At 45.4% G+C, this 14,367-nt stretch overlaps 1 protein-coding gene across 1 annotated transcript in view; it reads right to left on the reverse strand.

Annotated features, from left to right (window-relative positions):
- Positions 1-6,211: 6,211 nt before the first annotated feature.
- LOC120023283 (kinesin-like protein KIF26A) overlaps positions 6,212-14,367 on the reverse strand; it is a 62,364-nt gene continuing 54,208 nt past the window's right edge. The window contains exons 10-14 of the mRNA XM_038967316.1: positions 13,752-13,914; positions 9,727-13,009; positions 8,479-8,672; positions 6,967-7,117; positions 6,212-6,777 (exon numbers count right to left, since the gene is read on the reverse strand). Of these exons, the coding sequence (XP_038823244.1) occupies positions 6,593-6,777; positions 6,967-7,117; positions 8,479-8,672; positions 9,727-13,009; positions 13,752-13,914 (3,976 nt within the window). The 3' untranslated portion in view covers positions 6,212-6,592. The remainder of the gene's footprint in view (positions 6,778-6,966; positions 7,118-8,478; positions 8,673-9,726; positions 13,010-13,751; positions 13,915-14,367) is intronic.

The raw sequence follows: 14,367 nt of genomic DNA on the forward strand, positions 1-14,367 counted from the left end.
GGTCCGACATGTCAATCAATCTGCTATCTGCCAATCACGGGAATGCCTGGAATGTTCACAAGAGAAGGTCGCGATTAGCTTGTGGGTTATCTTTCATTTATTTGGCGTGGGCTACGGCCAAACAGTAGCCTGTGTAAAGTTGGTTTAATAAACATAAACCGTCAATTCGTAAACTCAATCCTCTGTCTGGACAATTGTTCCTTTATGTTTATGATCTAGTCAGGTCATTACATTGGTGTCAGAAGTGATCGGACCTTGCATCCACGACAGTGCGTGTGCTTGGGCGGTGAGCGCGTTCCTGTAAGACGTAGAGTCGCGAGGACGCGCTCTTTGAAAGGAGGGAGTAGTGTAACGACCCTGGGTTTATAAGCGCGGAAATCGACTCTGCCGCACGAGCATGCTTTTGCAGTCGATAGCGCGCCGGACCTCGGGCTAGAAGGTCGAGGGTTCGAGACCTGCTCCCTGCTGTTTCATTACAATATGTTACAAATTCCCCCACTCTCCGCTTACTAATAGTGAGCGTACAAATTCCCCCACTCTCCGTTAACTAATAGTGAGCGTGAAAATGTTCAAATATCCCCCACTATTCCCTACCAGCGAATCAAGGAAATTCTGACGAGCGCGACAAAGTTTGAAGATGTTTTTCAACGAAAGTAAAGGACAGTAATGCTACGAGTAAAGTAGGATGCCTAGGCTTCAATAGTCGTCAAATATTAATGCGTCATGAAAAGAGTTGATATTTGACCTGGCAAAGTGGTTTTATGGCCTGACTGAATGGAAGCTGATAATAATGACCTTTTCCACTCCGCTGGTCTCCGTAAGAAATTACGAACCGGTCTCGAGTCCAGACTTACAAACAACACGGTTGGTTACTGAGGAGAGAACTTGAGGGTACTGTCCACTTACCAAACAGTGACTGTGTGGAATTGAGGTAGGCTCCCAATCAAATCAAGCATCTGAGTGTGAACTGTTGAGCAGGTGAGGCCAACAGGTCACCCAACTGTCTGTGTGTGGTGGTGGACGACTTAAAGGGTGAATAGAGATATAAATTGGTTTACATTCTTCAGTACCACGAGCCTACTCACCCCTCCCTTTTTCGTCTGGCCACCAATCTGTCTGATAAATCCCTACACGAGCAGAGAGTTGGCTCATAGGCCTATCGTGGTAAATGTAGGCTTGGCTATTAAACAACTTCTTCTCAATAGGGGGTGCTATTTGCACTTTGTAATAATTTCGTTCCCAAATTAAACTGCCTCGTACTCAATTCTTGCTCGTACAATATGCATATTATTATTACTATTGGATAGAAAACACTCTCTAGTTTCTAAAACCGTTTGAATTATATCTGTGAGTGAAACAGAACTCGAGTTAGAGCATTTTTCCTATGAGGATGTGAGAATGCAGAAATCTTCTTGCTGTTCTGAGATCTGTTTATAAATCTGCCTGTCTTCTATTGGTTGAGATGCACTGCATACGTCTTCCCCTGGGTGTCAGCGAATAGTGAGAGTTGAAATGGGGTTGCTAGGCAGAACTGAGAGCTTATAAAAGACCTCGGAACAAAGTGTCCGGCCTTTTTTCACTTCGCTCTGACGCAGGGAGGACATCTGGCTGTGGCTCTAGAACGCTCCGGTTATAGGCCTTTAGATATATCCGGTCATGTTTTTATTCGTTATAGGTGTTAAAGACATCATAAGGTAGTTAATTTAAACCGACTTATAGCAGTTTATATCAGTTTATTGCGATTTTCTGGAATTCTTTGTCACGCGCTTTCACGAGTTGGACACCTCTCCTGCACATAGCTAGCGTTAGCTGCTATTTCTACAGGAGAAGAGGACATCTTTCAACCAAAAGACGATTGTTCTGGAGAAAGGACACCTTGCCCAAGATTCTGATGGAAGCTCGTCAAATAGTAAGAAGTCTTTATGCTGTTAATTCGTATTTATGTTGACAAATGTTAAACAATAATTCCGCCATGAATTTCGGTGCGGTCTCGCTTTAGCGCACGCTGTATTGCGCAGTAACGTTAATTTTAAAAATCTAACACAGCGGTTGCATTAAGAACTAATGTATCTTTCATTTGCTGTCCAACCTGTATTTTTTTGTCAAGTTTATGAATAGTTTTCGATTAGATTAGGTGCCTCTCCAAGATGGCGCCGGACAGATTGCTTGAAGTTTTGGCCACTACTCACATTGTATAACCACGATTTGTGCCGCTACATATGCACATTTACGAACAAACCCTATATGCATTGTGTAATATGATGTTACAGGACTGTCATCTGAAGAAGTTTATGAAGGTTAGTCAAATTATATATCTTTTGCTTGCTTGTTACGATCGCTAACCTTTGCTGCTGGTAAATGGTGTTGTGTTTCTGGCTATTGTGGTAAGCTAATATAATGCTATATTGTGTTTTCGCTGTAAAACACTTAAAAAATCTGAAATATTGGCTGGATTCACAAGATGTTTGTCTTTCATTTGCTGTACGCTGTGTATTTTTCAGAAATGTTTTATGATGAGTATTTAGGTAATTCACGTTGCTCTCTGTAGTTATTCTAGTCGCTTTGGTGAGAGTTGTGATGGTGACTGCAATGGTAAACTATGATTTATACCTGAAATATGCACATTTTTCTAACAAAACATATGCTATACAATAAATATGTTATCAGACTGTCATCTGATGAAGTTGTTTCTTGGTTAGTGGCTATTTATATCTTTATTTGGTCGAATTTGTGATAGCTACTGATGCAGTAAAAAAATGGTGGAGTAAAAAAAGTGGTGTCTTTTGCTAACGTGGTTAGCTAATAGATTTACATATTGTGTCTTCCCTGTAAAACATTTTAAAAATCAGAAATGATGGCTGGATTCACAAGATGTGTATCTTTCATCTGGTGTCTTGGACTTGTGATTTAATGATATTTAGATGCTAGTATTTACTTGTGACGCTAGTCAGCTTTTTTACTGATGGGGGTGCTCCCGGATCCGGGTTTGGGAGGAATTAGAGGTTAACCGCAAATTAAACGCGAATTACTTGGTCAAAGAGACCATCGTCTTTGTAGTAACATATACGAACTAATGTATTCATTATTGTTGGCAATTCTGCTCACCTGGTGTTGCATTTGCAAATGGTCAGTTCCTCGTGCGCAAGCCCAATTCCCGCTTCGCGCTGGCAGAAAACATTGAAAGTCTAAAATATGTTTGACAAAAGCCAACCAGATATTCCCTACCATTTTTTATTTCGCTAGTACTTAACAATTTCGATACATTTGCGTTCCAATTGAGGTTGAAAAAACTTAAATAACTGTTAAGCCTTCATTACCTTCTCAACCTAACATGACTTTCAATCTAGTTTGACGACCAATTATTGTGGCTTTGAATTATGTAGGCCAAACCATTGGGCCTAACAGAATGGTTTGTTTCAAGACAACCAATGAGGAAAAATGTATTCACAATGTCAGCAATAAGAAGAAACCTAATTTATTCACAGATAAAACTCAACACGAGCTGCCATATCATACATTTATACACAAGGTCAGAAAATCCTATACAAAACCAAGGACATTAGAAAATATGGGTTTTTATATGACATACGTAAACTTTCTTGAAATGTTTCGGTTTGGTAATAGTAATTTAATTCATTCAACAAATCCCACATTAGGGAGAGCAGAGGCTATATTGTAAAAATCAAAATGGTAAAAATGGAATAGAAATCATTCTTAGAAATCAATATAAATCTCATGCAGCATCTTCAGAAAGGGCCTGAGAGTATATTTGAAAGAAAACAAATTAATATTTTAGTTATAAATCAAACACATCAAAATACAACAAAAGCTAGTTTCTTAGTAGATAACTAAAACCAGTCAATCATCTTTGTCCTCACCGTTTTAAGAGAAGTAATTCAGACACACACATTCTGGCCACTACATACAATTGGTTGATTGATTATATTTGCCATACAACATCAACATCTGAAGTTGCTTCACTGCATGTATAAACTGTGGTTTCTCATGGCCTTTAGTTAGGACTACTCTTGGAGCCTATCCTAGTCTTTGATTGAGACATCAGGTTAAATTAGCAAAAAAAATAGATTGTTAGAGAGAAGTGTTATATATATGTAGCTTTGAAGCAGATCTAAGGGAGGGTTCTGAGTCATTGCAAACTGTCAGTGCTGTTGATCTACACTACATGACCAAAAGTATGTGGGCAGCTGCTTGTCGAATATCTTATTATAAAATCATGACCATTAAAATGGAGTTGGTCCCCCTTTGCTGCTATAACAGCCTCCACTCTTCTGGGAAGGTTTTCCATTAGATGTTGGAAAATTGCTGCTTCCATTCAGCCACAAGAGCATTAGTGAGGTCGGGCACTGATGTTGGGCGATTCGGCCTGGCTCACAGTCAACGTTCCAATTCATTCCAAAAGTGTTCGATGGGTTTGAGCACAGGGCTCTGTTCAGGCCAGTCAAGTTCTTCCACACCAATCTCAACAAACCATTGTTGTATGGACCTCACTTTGTTCACGGCCTCATTGTCATGCTGAAACAGGAAAGGGTCTTCCCCAAACTGTTGCCACAAATTTGGAAGCACAGAATTGTTTAGAATGTCATTGTGTACTGTAGCGTTAAGATTTCCCTTCACTGTAACTAAGGCGCATAGGCCGAACTATGAAAAACAGCCCTAGACCATTATTCCTCCTCTACCAAACTTTACAGTTGGCACTATGCATTGGAGAAGGTGGCGTTCTCCTGGCATCCGCCAAACCCAAATCCATCAGTCGGACTGCCAGATTGTGATGCGTGATTCATCACGCCAGAGAAGTGTTTCCACTGCTCCAGAGTCCAATGGCAGCGAGTTTTACACCACTCCAGCTGACGCTTGGCATTGCCAATGGTGATCTTTGGCTTGTGTGCGGCTGCTTGGCCATGGAAACCCGCTTCATGAAGCTCCCGACGAACAGTTCTTGTGCTGACATTGCTTCCAGAGGTAGTTTGGAACTCGGTAGTAAGTGTTGCAACCGAGGACAGACGATTTTTACGCGCTTCAGCACTCGGCAGTCCCGTTCTGTGAGCTTGTGTGGCCTACCACTTCGCGGCTGGGCTGTTGTTGCTTCTAGACATTTCCACTTCACAATAACAGCACTTACAGTTAACCGGGACAGCTCTACCAGGGCAGAAATTTGACTAACTGACTTGTTTAAAAGGTAGCATCCTATGACGGTGCCACGTTGAAAGTCACTGAGCTCTTCAGTAAGGCCATTCTACTGCCAATGTTTGTCTATGGACATTGCATGACTGTGTGCTCGATTTTATACACCACAGGTGTAGCTGAAATAGCCGAATCCACTAATTTGAAGGAGTGTCCATATACTTTTGTATATATAGTGTATGAGGTTCTTATAGTGGGAGTGAGAATGTTGGAATGCATAGAACCAAGGCTTGGCACCAGTAAAAAGAGTACAACACAAGAGCCGTAGAATTACCTTTGCTTGTGGCATCTCATCTATGCCCTTTTGTTCGTGTCAGTAGAACCCAGTCGAGGCTCATCTAGGGATAAAAATGTACGCACTGACAAGCACCACTATGCCTTGTCAGTGCGCACTGGACTCTGGACACCCCTAACATAGAGCACCAGAGAGAGCCTACTGTCACACCCATGAATCATGGCGTACACACAGCCTGTTGGGAGCAGGCCCTGTATGGTGTGTTCTGCCATTGCCAAATTTTCTATTAAATAAACAAGGGGCAAACAAAGCTCAGCTCCACATACTTTCTTCTCCCCTTTTATACACCTCCACCATCACCCATCTCAGCACCTCCACTGGGGCCCTTTGGGATCAAGGCAACTGGAGGGAGGAAACATTTACTCAACCCTGCTAGCTTTCACAGCTCCGCTGGCAGTGGTTGAGTGATAACAGCAAACCAAGTCCTTGACAAGATAACACAGACCTGGTTTAAAAGGTAGAAAATCTACGAAACAAGAAAGATAACATAAGGCGCAAAGAGGCTGGATAAATGGGCAAAATGCTGACTGAGGTTGGTTTGAAACATGAGAAAAGGCAAAGTTTGGGAACGCAATAACATTAGCTTATTGCTCTTCCTTTCTCTTACATTTTTTTTTTTACCTACAAATGATATTTTTACACACATCATAATCATATAAATACACTATACAATGCAATATAAAATTATTATTTCTTAAAAGGAATATGTTCAGGGTTTGCTTAGGTATGCTGGTTATGATACTAGCACCATACAAAAAATTATGACTCAAAATAAGTTGAGTGAAAAAGGCACTTCTGGTTGTCGTTGAATGACTCTTGGGTAAATGATGGCCTCTCTCTCATCATGCAGGAAACACAGACACCGTTGTTGTCTGTGCACACGTTTCTCTCCCATTCCAACAAGAACATGTCCAGAACAACGAGGCACTGTAGATAAGTCGGTTCAGATCTCCTCTGTCTTCATGCAAAGACCCTCGTCCTGTTTGTCTTTTAGTTTTTCTTGTCACTTCATTCCAGCAATATGAACTGGCTGCTACATTTCATCATCATTCCTTTCTCACTTTCTGGATTACCCATCTCTCATTTCGCACCTTCTCAGACTTCCACTTCTCGAAGTCCCTCTTGAGTGTCAGGCGGTGATGCCACACTGATGTCGAAGCACGTCACCATCATGACACGTGACTTGCATATGTTGACACAGAAATCCAGCTCCTCTGTGACCTGACTCAGGGCCTCCAGGTACTCCTGGGACTCCTTGTCCAAATCCTGGTCCACCTCAACTGGAAGAGAAGAGACAGGAGAGCAGAGGATTAAAGTCATGGTCACCCACAGTCAACTGAAAGACTGTCCACAGAATCAAGTTAACTATCAATAGGAAGATAACTTTCTATTTTGGTGGGGAATATGAAGAATAAAAAGGTAGAAATTCCCATATTCCCCTATCCTGGAATAGTCTAGCAGATACTCACACTCTCCTATCCACTTGCAAGGGTCCATCATCAGCCGGGTCTTGGTGTCCTCTAGCTCTTCCTTCAGGGTCTCGTGTTTGACCTTCAGCTCCCTGATCTGCTGATACCGCCGCTCCAGAACCTTAAGCTTACTGTTGAAGTACAGCAGCCCCTGAGAGAGCGAGAAAGAGAGAGAGAAGCGATAGGGTGGTGAGTGACAGGAACTGTTTGAAATTCAGAGTAAGCTTGAAGATGAAGATTCATGGCCGTCATTGGACTAGCATTTTTGTTGCTGCTAAAGAATTGCAGGATATACAGACACAGGTGTGTATATTAACATTTCTGGACATTTTCCAGGTATTGTAATATAAGAATACTGGTTTCCTGTCACAATGGGCTGAAACCTAATTTGAGATCTGTGCATGCAATTAATGCCTGTTCTTCCCTCACTCCAAACTATTCACCAAATCCCATTACAGAATAATGAAGCCTCAGCCATCCAGCAGAATCAACGTACCTTCTCAACATCTTGGAATGGCTGTTAAAGAGGAGAAAAGGGAAGAAGAGTAAATACAAAAGGTCAAAAATATTATCTTACTCTAGACAGAGCTATGATCTAACAGAGTTCAAACAAACATGAACACACAAACAGACATGAATATACAGAGTACTGAACCCTGTATATATACACACAGAAAAATCCATGTGAACACAAATAGACATGTGAATATACACACATTGAAACAAGCCTTGGTGCACACATTACATGGTATTCCAAAACTGGTCTGGGAATGATGGTCTTCAACCAGTGATGGCTGGGAAAGACAAATGGAAGATAATCTTTTCCTAATTGAAACTAAATCAAACCACCACCAGCTGATTTAAAATCTTCTCTTAACAAATCCCTGTCTGGCTACCTCAAACTTGTGGGAGCAGTTAATGACCCATGGCAAGTAGCGCCAGCCATAAAGAGCCATCAGGCAGCCAGGGATGGGCCATGGTGATGGCTGATGGGCTGTGGAGGGGGGAACGCACATTCATCACAAATTCCTGGACTGCTCTTTCCACCACCACCCCTTCCCCCTCCGTCGACCAGCACCAGCCTCAGTCATATCTAAACCAATGAACTCCAGACAGTAATTGCGTCCTGATCTCTTCACATTCCTTCAAAAGTCCGGCTAGCGTAACACTGGGCTCTGACTGTGGTCACACAGACACTTAAAGACGCCGGGAATCACCATTGGGCAGACTGAAAGTCAAACGTCTAAGATGCATATTTTCATCTTGTTCTTTAATAAGAAACTGGGAAGGAGTGAGCCAAGACCTTCCCACGATGCCATGCCTGGCTTCAATGTAGCACATTCAGAATATTGCTGAGATCAATGTATCACATTCAGAATATTGCTGAGCCTGACATTGCTAAGCAGCATGTATGTAGTGATGAACATGAACCTAATGACAGGACTCTAAAATAAGTTCAGTTACAGTATGGAGAGCTTGTATTACAGACAGTAAGCGTGACCCTTCGCTCACCTCGGCTGAGTCCTCCTGACGCCTCCTCTGGAGCCGTTCCACATCATCGATCTCATACACCTTAATCTCAAAGGGCTCCTTTAGTGGTCCTGACATGGGCGGCAGATCCACCCACTGGCCAGCTGTGCCAGTCTTCTTCCCCAGGGATGAGGTGTCTGGCAGGGGGGCCGGGATGAGCCGCCGTCGCTGGAGCCCTGGCGAGACACAAACAGACAGGCACATCAATTACTGCTGGAAATATACAAATGGTAATATCTGCCAGGGTCGAGCTGTACGGCTTTATCAGTAAATATGTATGAGGCTGAGATGGAGATGTAAAGCGATAGCAGGCTTTACACAGACCTCCTGAGTGTGCTGTTGATTGCATATGTATAAGGCTTTCACTACTGTCTATATCATATTCCTACCACATTATATGAATTGAAAAGGTTGACTATATAAATCTACGAGAGCTGGAACATGGTCATATTCCTACCACATTATATGAATTGAAAAGGTTGACTATATAAATCTACGAGAGCTGGAACATGGTCACGACTTTCCAGTGCTGTTCAACTTAGTTCAAAGTCATCTCATTACATACCTTAATTACATTTCCCATATAAGAGTAATGTATTCTGCTGAATCCAAAAGGTGAGAAAACCAATAAACTATAAGAATCACATTTTAAAAAGCTATCTTTACAAGATTGCCCGGGGAAGTTGGAGAAAGCGACAGGTTGTACTCGATGTTGTTTGGGGATTCTGTGCTATACTCTGTCATGCTGCTTCGATCTGGAGAACTGCAGAACTGTAGTTCTTAATTCAGATGGGAACACCACTCAGTCTGCTTTTCAGCATGACACATCTAGTTAAAGTCAAAAGCAGTGAACCTTCACCCTTAACAACCCTTAACTAGGGATTTTCTAAGCTGCTCTGTGCAAGAAAACTGTTTTTCCAAAGCAATTAGGGGGAATTTATAGACGTGCTTTGTGACTTCTAGACAAGAGGCTTTTACAGAGACAGTTGGACATATGTCCTCCATTAATGACCTTCTCCATTATTTAATAAGTGGACTGTTTGACATCACACAGAGGCTTGTAAAAAACATCAAAGACTGGACTTAAACAAGAAGGCTTGTAAAAGGACCTAAGTAATGCTTGGGATTTTATGGAACTTTCACATGTTTTTGATTCCCTAACAGTATGCGGTTGTACAGGATATTATCAGAGATAATGCATAATGATGTATACAGATTCAGAGCTCTTACCATTGCGTTTCTTCGGGGACTTGGAGGTCCTGGGGCGGCCTGAGGAAGACATCCCACTCTCGCTCATGGATTCGTGTGCAGAGGATGCACTGCCTGTGGCCTCGCTGTCACGGATCATGCTCTCATAACCACTGCTGCCCCCGCTGTGGTAGAAGAGGGCTGTTCGGCCCATGGCTGGGGGCAACTCTCCACTCAGAACACTGCTGTTGTCACTGCCGTGTCCACTGCTGTAGCGCTGCGGCCTCCTGGGGGCTGTGATCTTACTGTAGGGGGAGGGCAGCATGGCCACAGGGGACTTGTCATCACTCAGGTTCACCCCACTGTCATTACCACTATCAGAGTCCCCTGAGCCCCTCATGTGTTTGCCTGATATGCTGCCTAATGCCAGCTCACTGACCCGGCTGTTGGCTGCCCGCATGGCCTGCCTGGTGCCCATGATAGTGCCCCGGCCAGGCTTGCTGTTGACGGCTGCGGTGGCCCGAGGGGCGGAGGTCTTACCAGTTGGGGGGAGGTTGGCATTTGGGTTCCTGGTGGCTGGAGCTGCCAGGGACTTGGTGGAGGAGCTCAGGCCTTTAGAGTTGCTCGCTGACAAGAAACGGGCCTTACTTCCATTGACCGCTCCTACTACTCTGGGGTTAACACTACCTTTGACCTGCCCAGGTTTACCTAGAGCACCTGTGGCGCCACATGGGGAAGGTGGGGAGGTAGCAATGGCAGAGCTGCTTGAGATGGGTAAACCAAGTCTGGGAATTGGCCTGCTGGATATGCTGCTGCCCAGGCTGGCCCCACTGTTCTCTCGGCTGAGGGTGGGTTTGGAGCCCACCATGGACATGCTGTCACATCTCTCCAGAGACATTTGACTGCCGTAATGCTTCTGTCCAGCATCCCCTCTGGCCTTCAGGCTGGACGTGGCTTTGGCCGAGGTGTAGTCACCCCTGAGGCTGGATGTTTTGAGGCTGTTGGAGTCTCCTCTGCAGCGGACCTCTAGCTCATCCTCTGACACTGTCCCCCTGGTGAGTAAGGGCCTCCCTGCTTCTCCATACGCAGACTTTAAGGCACTTTGGTGCAGCAGGGTCTTGTTCTTCTGATCCAGACTGGATTTGCGCACTGGGGGGGGAGGAGGTGAGTTACCACCAGGTTTGGGGAGCATGCTGGCTTTCTGCCCATTGGTCTTCCCATTTTTCCCCAGAGAGGAGAACTTGAGACTGTTGGTTGTAGCTGTGATGTCCTGGGTGGTGACCTTGGTCTCTGGGGAGGCATGGATGACAGGCACGATGCCTAGGGTGGTGGCCCCTCGTCTGAGCTGAGGCATCTTGCTGGGGGACCCTGCTTTCTTGCTGGGCGACTTCTCACAGCCGTCCACGACCCTCTGGGCTGAGGTAGAGCCCTGCACCTTGGGCTGGCGAGGTACGCTGTTGCTGTTGAAAACACCAGCTTTTCGGCAGGGAATGCCACTCACTGGGGTTCTGGGGAGCTTGCTGGTGGCAGTGGCGCTGGAGACTGGGAGCTGAGGTTCAGAGTGGTTGTCAATGCGCTGCCAGGGGTCCTCCTGCTTGACTTCCTGTCTCTGTGGTTCACGACTGCTGCTGTTGCTGTTACTATGGGTGATGGATGAGGTAGGTTTCATTTTCCTGGGCAGACTGGAGTGGACTATGTAAGGGCCCTGGGAGGGTTGTGAAGAGGAACTGAGAAAGTTCACTTTCGCTGTTTTGGGTGGGAATCTGAGGGATCCTTTGGTTGACTCGGGAGACGGAGGGCACTTTGTCAGGGACAGTTTGCTAGACACTGCGCTGTCACTGTCCAGTTCAGAAAAGCTAAAGCCGCTGTCATTCAGGGAGTTCTTGGTGTCCCTTGGGGATGATTCACAGTGAAACATACCCAGGGAATCCAGATACAAGGTGCCTTCTGGGCCGATGTGCTTAGTCTGTGGGAGGAAGACGTCTGCCGAGTGGGCCCCTTCACTCTCCAGAGTACAGACGCTGACCTCACTGAGCCAGGAGCTGATGGACGAGCCCCTGCTGCCCACACACACAAATGCGTCATCCTGTAAGGGGGTGCGCACCTCAATGTTGACTGCACCCCCCACAGCTGACGTGTAGGCGTCAAACTCATCATTGATGCTGCTGATGATGCTGACGGGCCGGGAGCCGGAGGCCAGGGCCTGCAGGGAGCAGTCGCTGTTGAAGCTAATGATGCTGGAGGGCCGACCGTTGTCTATGATGCTGCCGATGGACAGCTCCTCCACCACAGTGAACACCAGCTCATCCTCTCCGTTCAGCTCTACAGGCTGCTGCAGGGTCACCGTAGCCCGGAGGATGTCCCTGTCCAGGCACTTCTCTCTCAGGGTGGAGCGCAGCTGGCACACCTCTACTGGTTCCCTGGCCTGGGCTCTACCAAGAAAAGGTAGAGACTCCCCCCGTTTCCCAGTCTGATGGCTCATTCCCATGGGCGGCATTCTAGTGGTGGACCTCTCCTCTACCTCTCCGTTGCCTCTGCGTGAGTCTCTCTGCTGTGGGGGAGGGGGAGCAGGCTTGGGTAAGGGCTTCTTGTTGAAGTAGACCTTCTCCCGCACCACTGGCTCAGAGGCTGGCACCAAGGCCACATCCTGTTCGATTGAGCTAGCCCGGCTCTCTGACATCATCACCTTCTCACCATCAGCACTCGTTCTGCACACGCTCTCTGAAACCCCTCTGGAATGTTCCAGTTTAGACTTTGAGGGGCTTACCTGGGGGCTGCTGGATGGCGGAGTGGCTACAGATTTAGGAGGAAGTTTGGGTGAGATATTCTCCTGGGAGAAGGAGGCTTTAGTTACAGTCTTTAGGGAAGCTGAGCCAGGGCCTTCCTTTGCCTTGCTGTCTATCTGTGGGCTAGCCTGACTTCCCCTACCCTCTCCAACGAACGCTGTAGGCTCCTCGCTGCCGTCAATACATTCCAGGCGTTCCTGCAGCTCAGCAAACGTGTTGCACATGAAGAAGTGGTCTCTGTCCAGGGGGCCCTCTTTCCCAGAACGCTTCCTGTTCAGAGAGGGGATGATGGGAACGAAGGCAGGGGGGCCCTCGTTGTCACTCAGCTCCCTATCAGAGATGGTGGCGCCGCCTGGACCCACGTAGATAACGGTGTCGCAGGATTGCTCGCTGCTGGAGGAGTAGTCTGGGTCGCTGAGCAGGGAGGGCAGGTCCGGGTCCAGGGCTACCGTCCGGGGGTGGAAGGGTCTGAGGTGGGCCGGCCGACGGATCCTCCCCTCCTCGCAGGAACTCTCCCCTCCAGAGGAGCTGGATGCATACTGCAAGACAGCCAGAAACACATACAGAAACTTACAAAACAGTGTATATGGGATATGTGTAAAATGCTTAGTACAAGACTGCTACATAATTAGACTGTCTGCACACTTCTTATATTCAAGATATAACATTATTTCTTTAGACTTATTTAAATAGTCTTTATGTCATTTTTCCGCATGTCTCTCTTTCAATTTATATTTAATTCAATCGTGTAATAATAAATCCCTTTTAAAATGGCCAGTCAATACATTTAAAGATTAAAAGTGCACATCAATAGGCACACTGAAATTTATGTCAATAATATGAATTGGTGTGCGTGGCATGCATTATAATCACGCCAGAGACCAATGCAAAATAAATACATGCTGTCATTCCACCTAATTATCTGGAGTAATTATTTCCCTAATCCTTAGGCAGCCCTATTGATTACATGATTATGTGTTGAGAAGCCAAGAAAAACTAGCTCTGAATTATGGCACTAATAACCTTGCATTAACAGAGGCCCTGATTCATTTCATACCATGGTCCTGAAATGGTGAACAATGCAACTTCTGTTAATAACACCACTGTAATACACTCTTGAGATCACTAAAAATGTATATAACTGTGAGAATCTATGCCTTTCCCTCATCAAAACAGTAAGTGCTGTGTTCATCGAAATATGTTCAAATAGAGAATACCCATGTGGCTATACCAATGTTTACGGCCTATGATACTGAAAGCTCTTCGAGTCGAGACACAGACCTTGGACTTCTTCTTCCTCATGCGGTGGATGCGTGAGGCCAGCTGGATGGTGGTGAGGGAGTCAGCGTAGTTAGCAGAGGAGTCAGAGATGTGGGCGATCATGGTGGTTCTGCAGTTAATGTTCCCCAGCGACTCTCTCAGCAGCATCGTCAGTTTGCTGTCCCTAGAGATGGTACGTTCACACACACCATCGTTATCATTACTGCTCATGAAACTGCAGGATTTTTCAGTGCCTTATATCCCTGTCTGTGCTAATGACTAGCAAACAAACGTTAGTGTTGGTTTACATTCAACCAACATGTAATATTAGTCTGGGGTGCCAGAGACTCATTTCATATTCTTCGACTGTTATTTTCGGTTCTAACCTATTAGTATACTTCCTTTACACTACAGGCTCTATTTTCGGCTGGCGGTAAGGAGGCACAATGTCAAATGCACGTTAGTTTGCAATTTTGTCATGTAAAAACTGGTGCACTGGCATTTTCCAGCCCTAACGCCAGGTTTGGTAATTTACCTGTCTAACATCAGCTCACTTCCACTGTGGTGGGATGGCTGGCAATATTTGAGGCATGTCCTTAAAAACACTTGCAAAAGGGACAATTTCATGCAGTGCTAA

Source organism: Salvelinus namaycush, chromosome 28 (assembly GCF_016432855.1).
Source record: "Salvelinus namaycush isolate Seneca chromosome 28, SaNama_1.0, whole genome shotgun sequence".
Classification (NCBI taxonomy): Eukaryota; Metazoa; Chordata; class Actinopteri; order Salmoniformes; family Salmonidae; genus Salvelinus; species Salvelinus namaycush.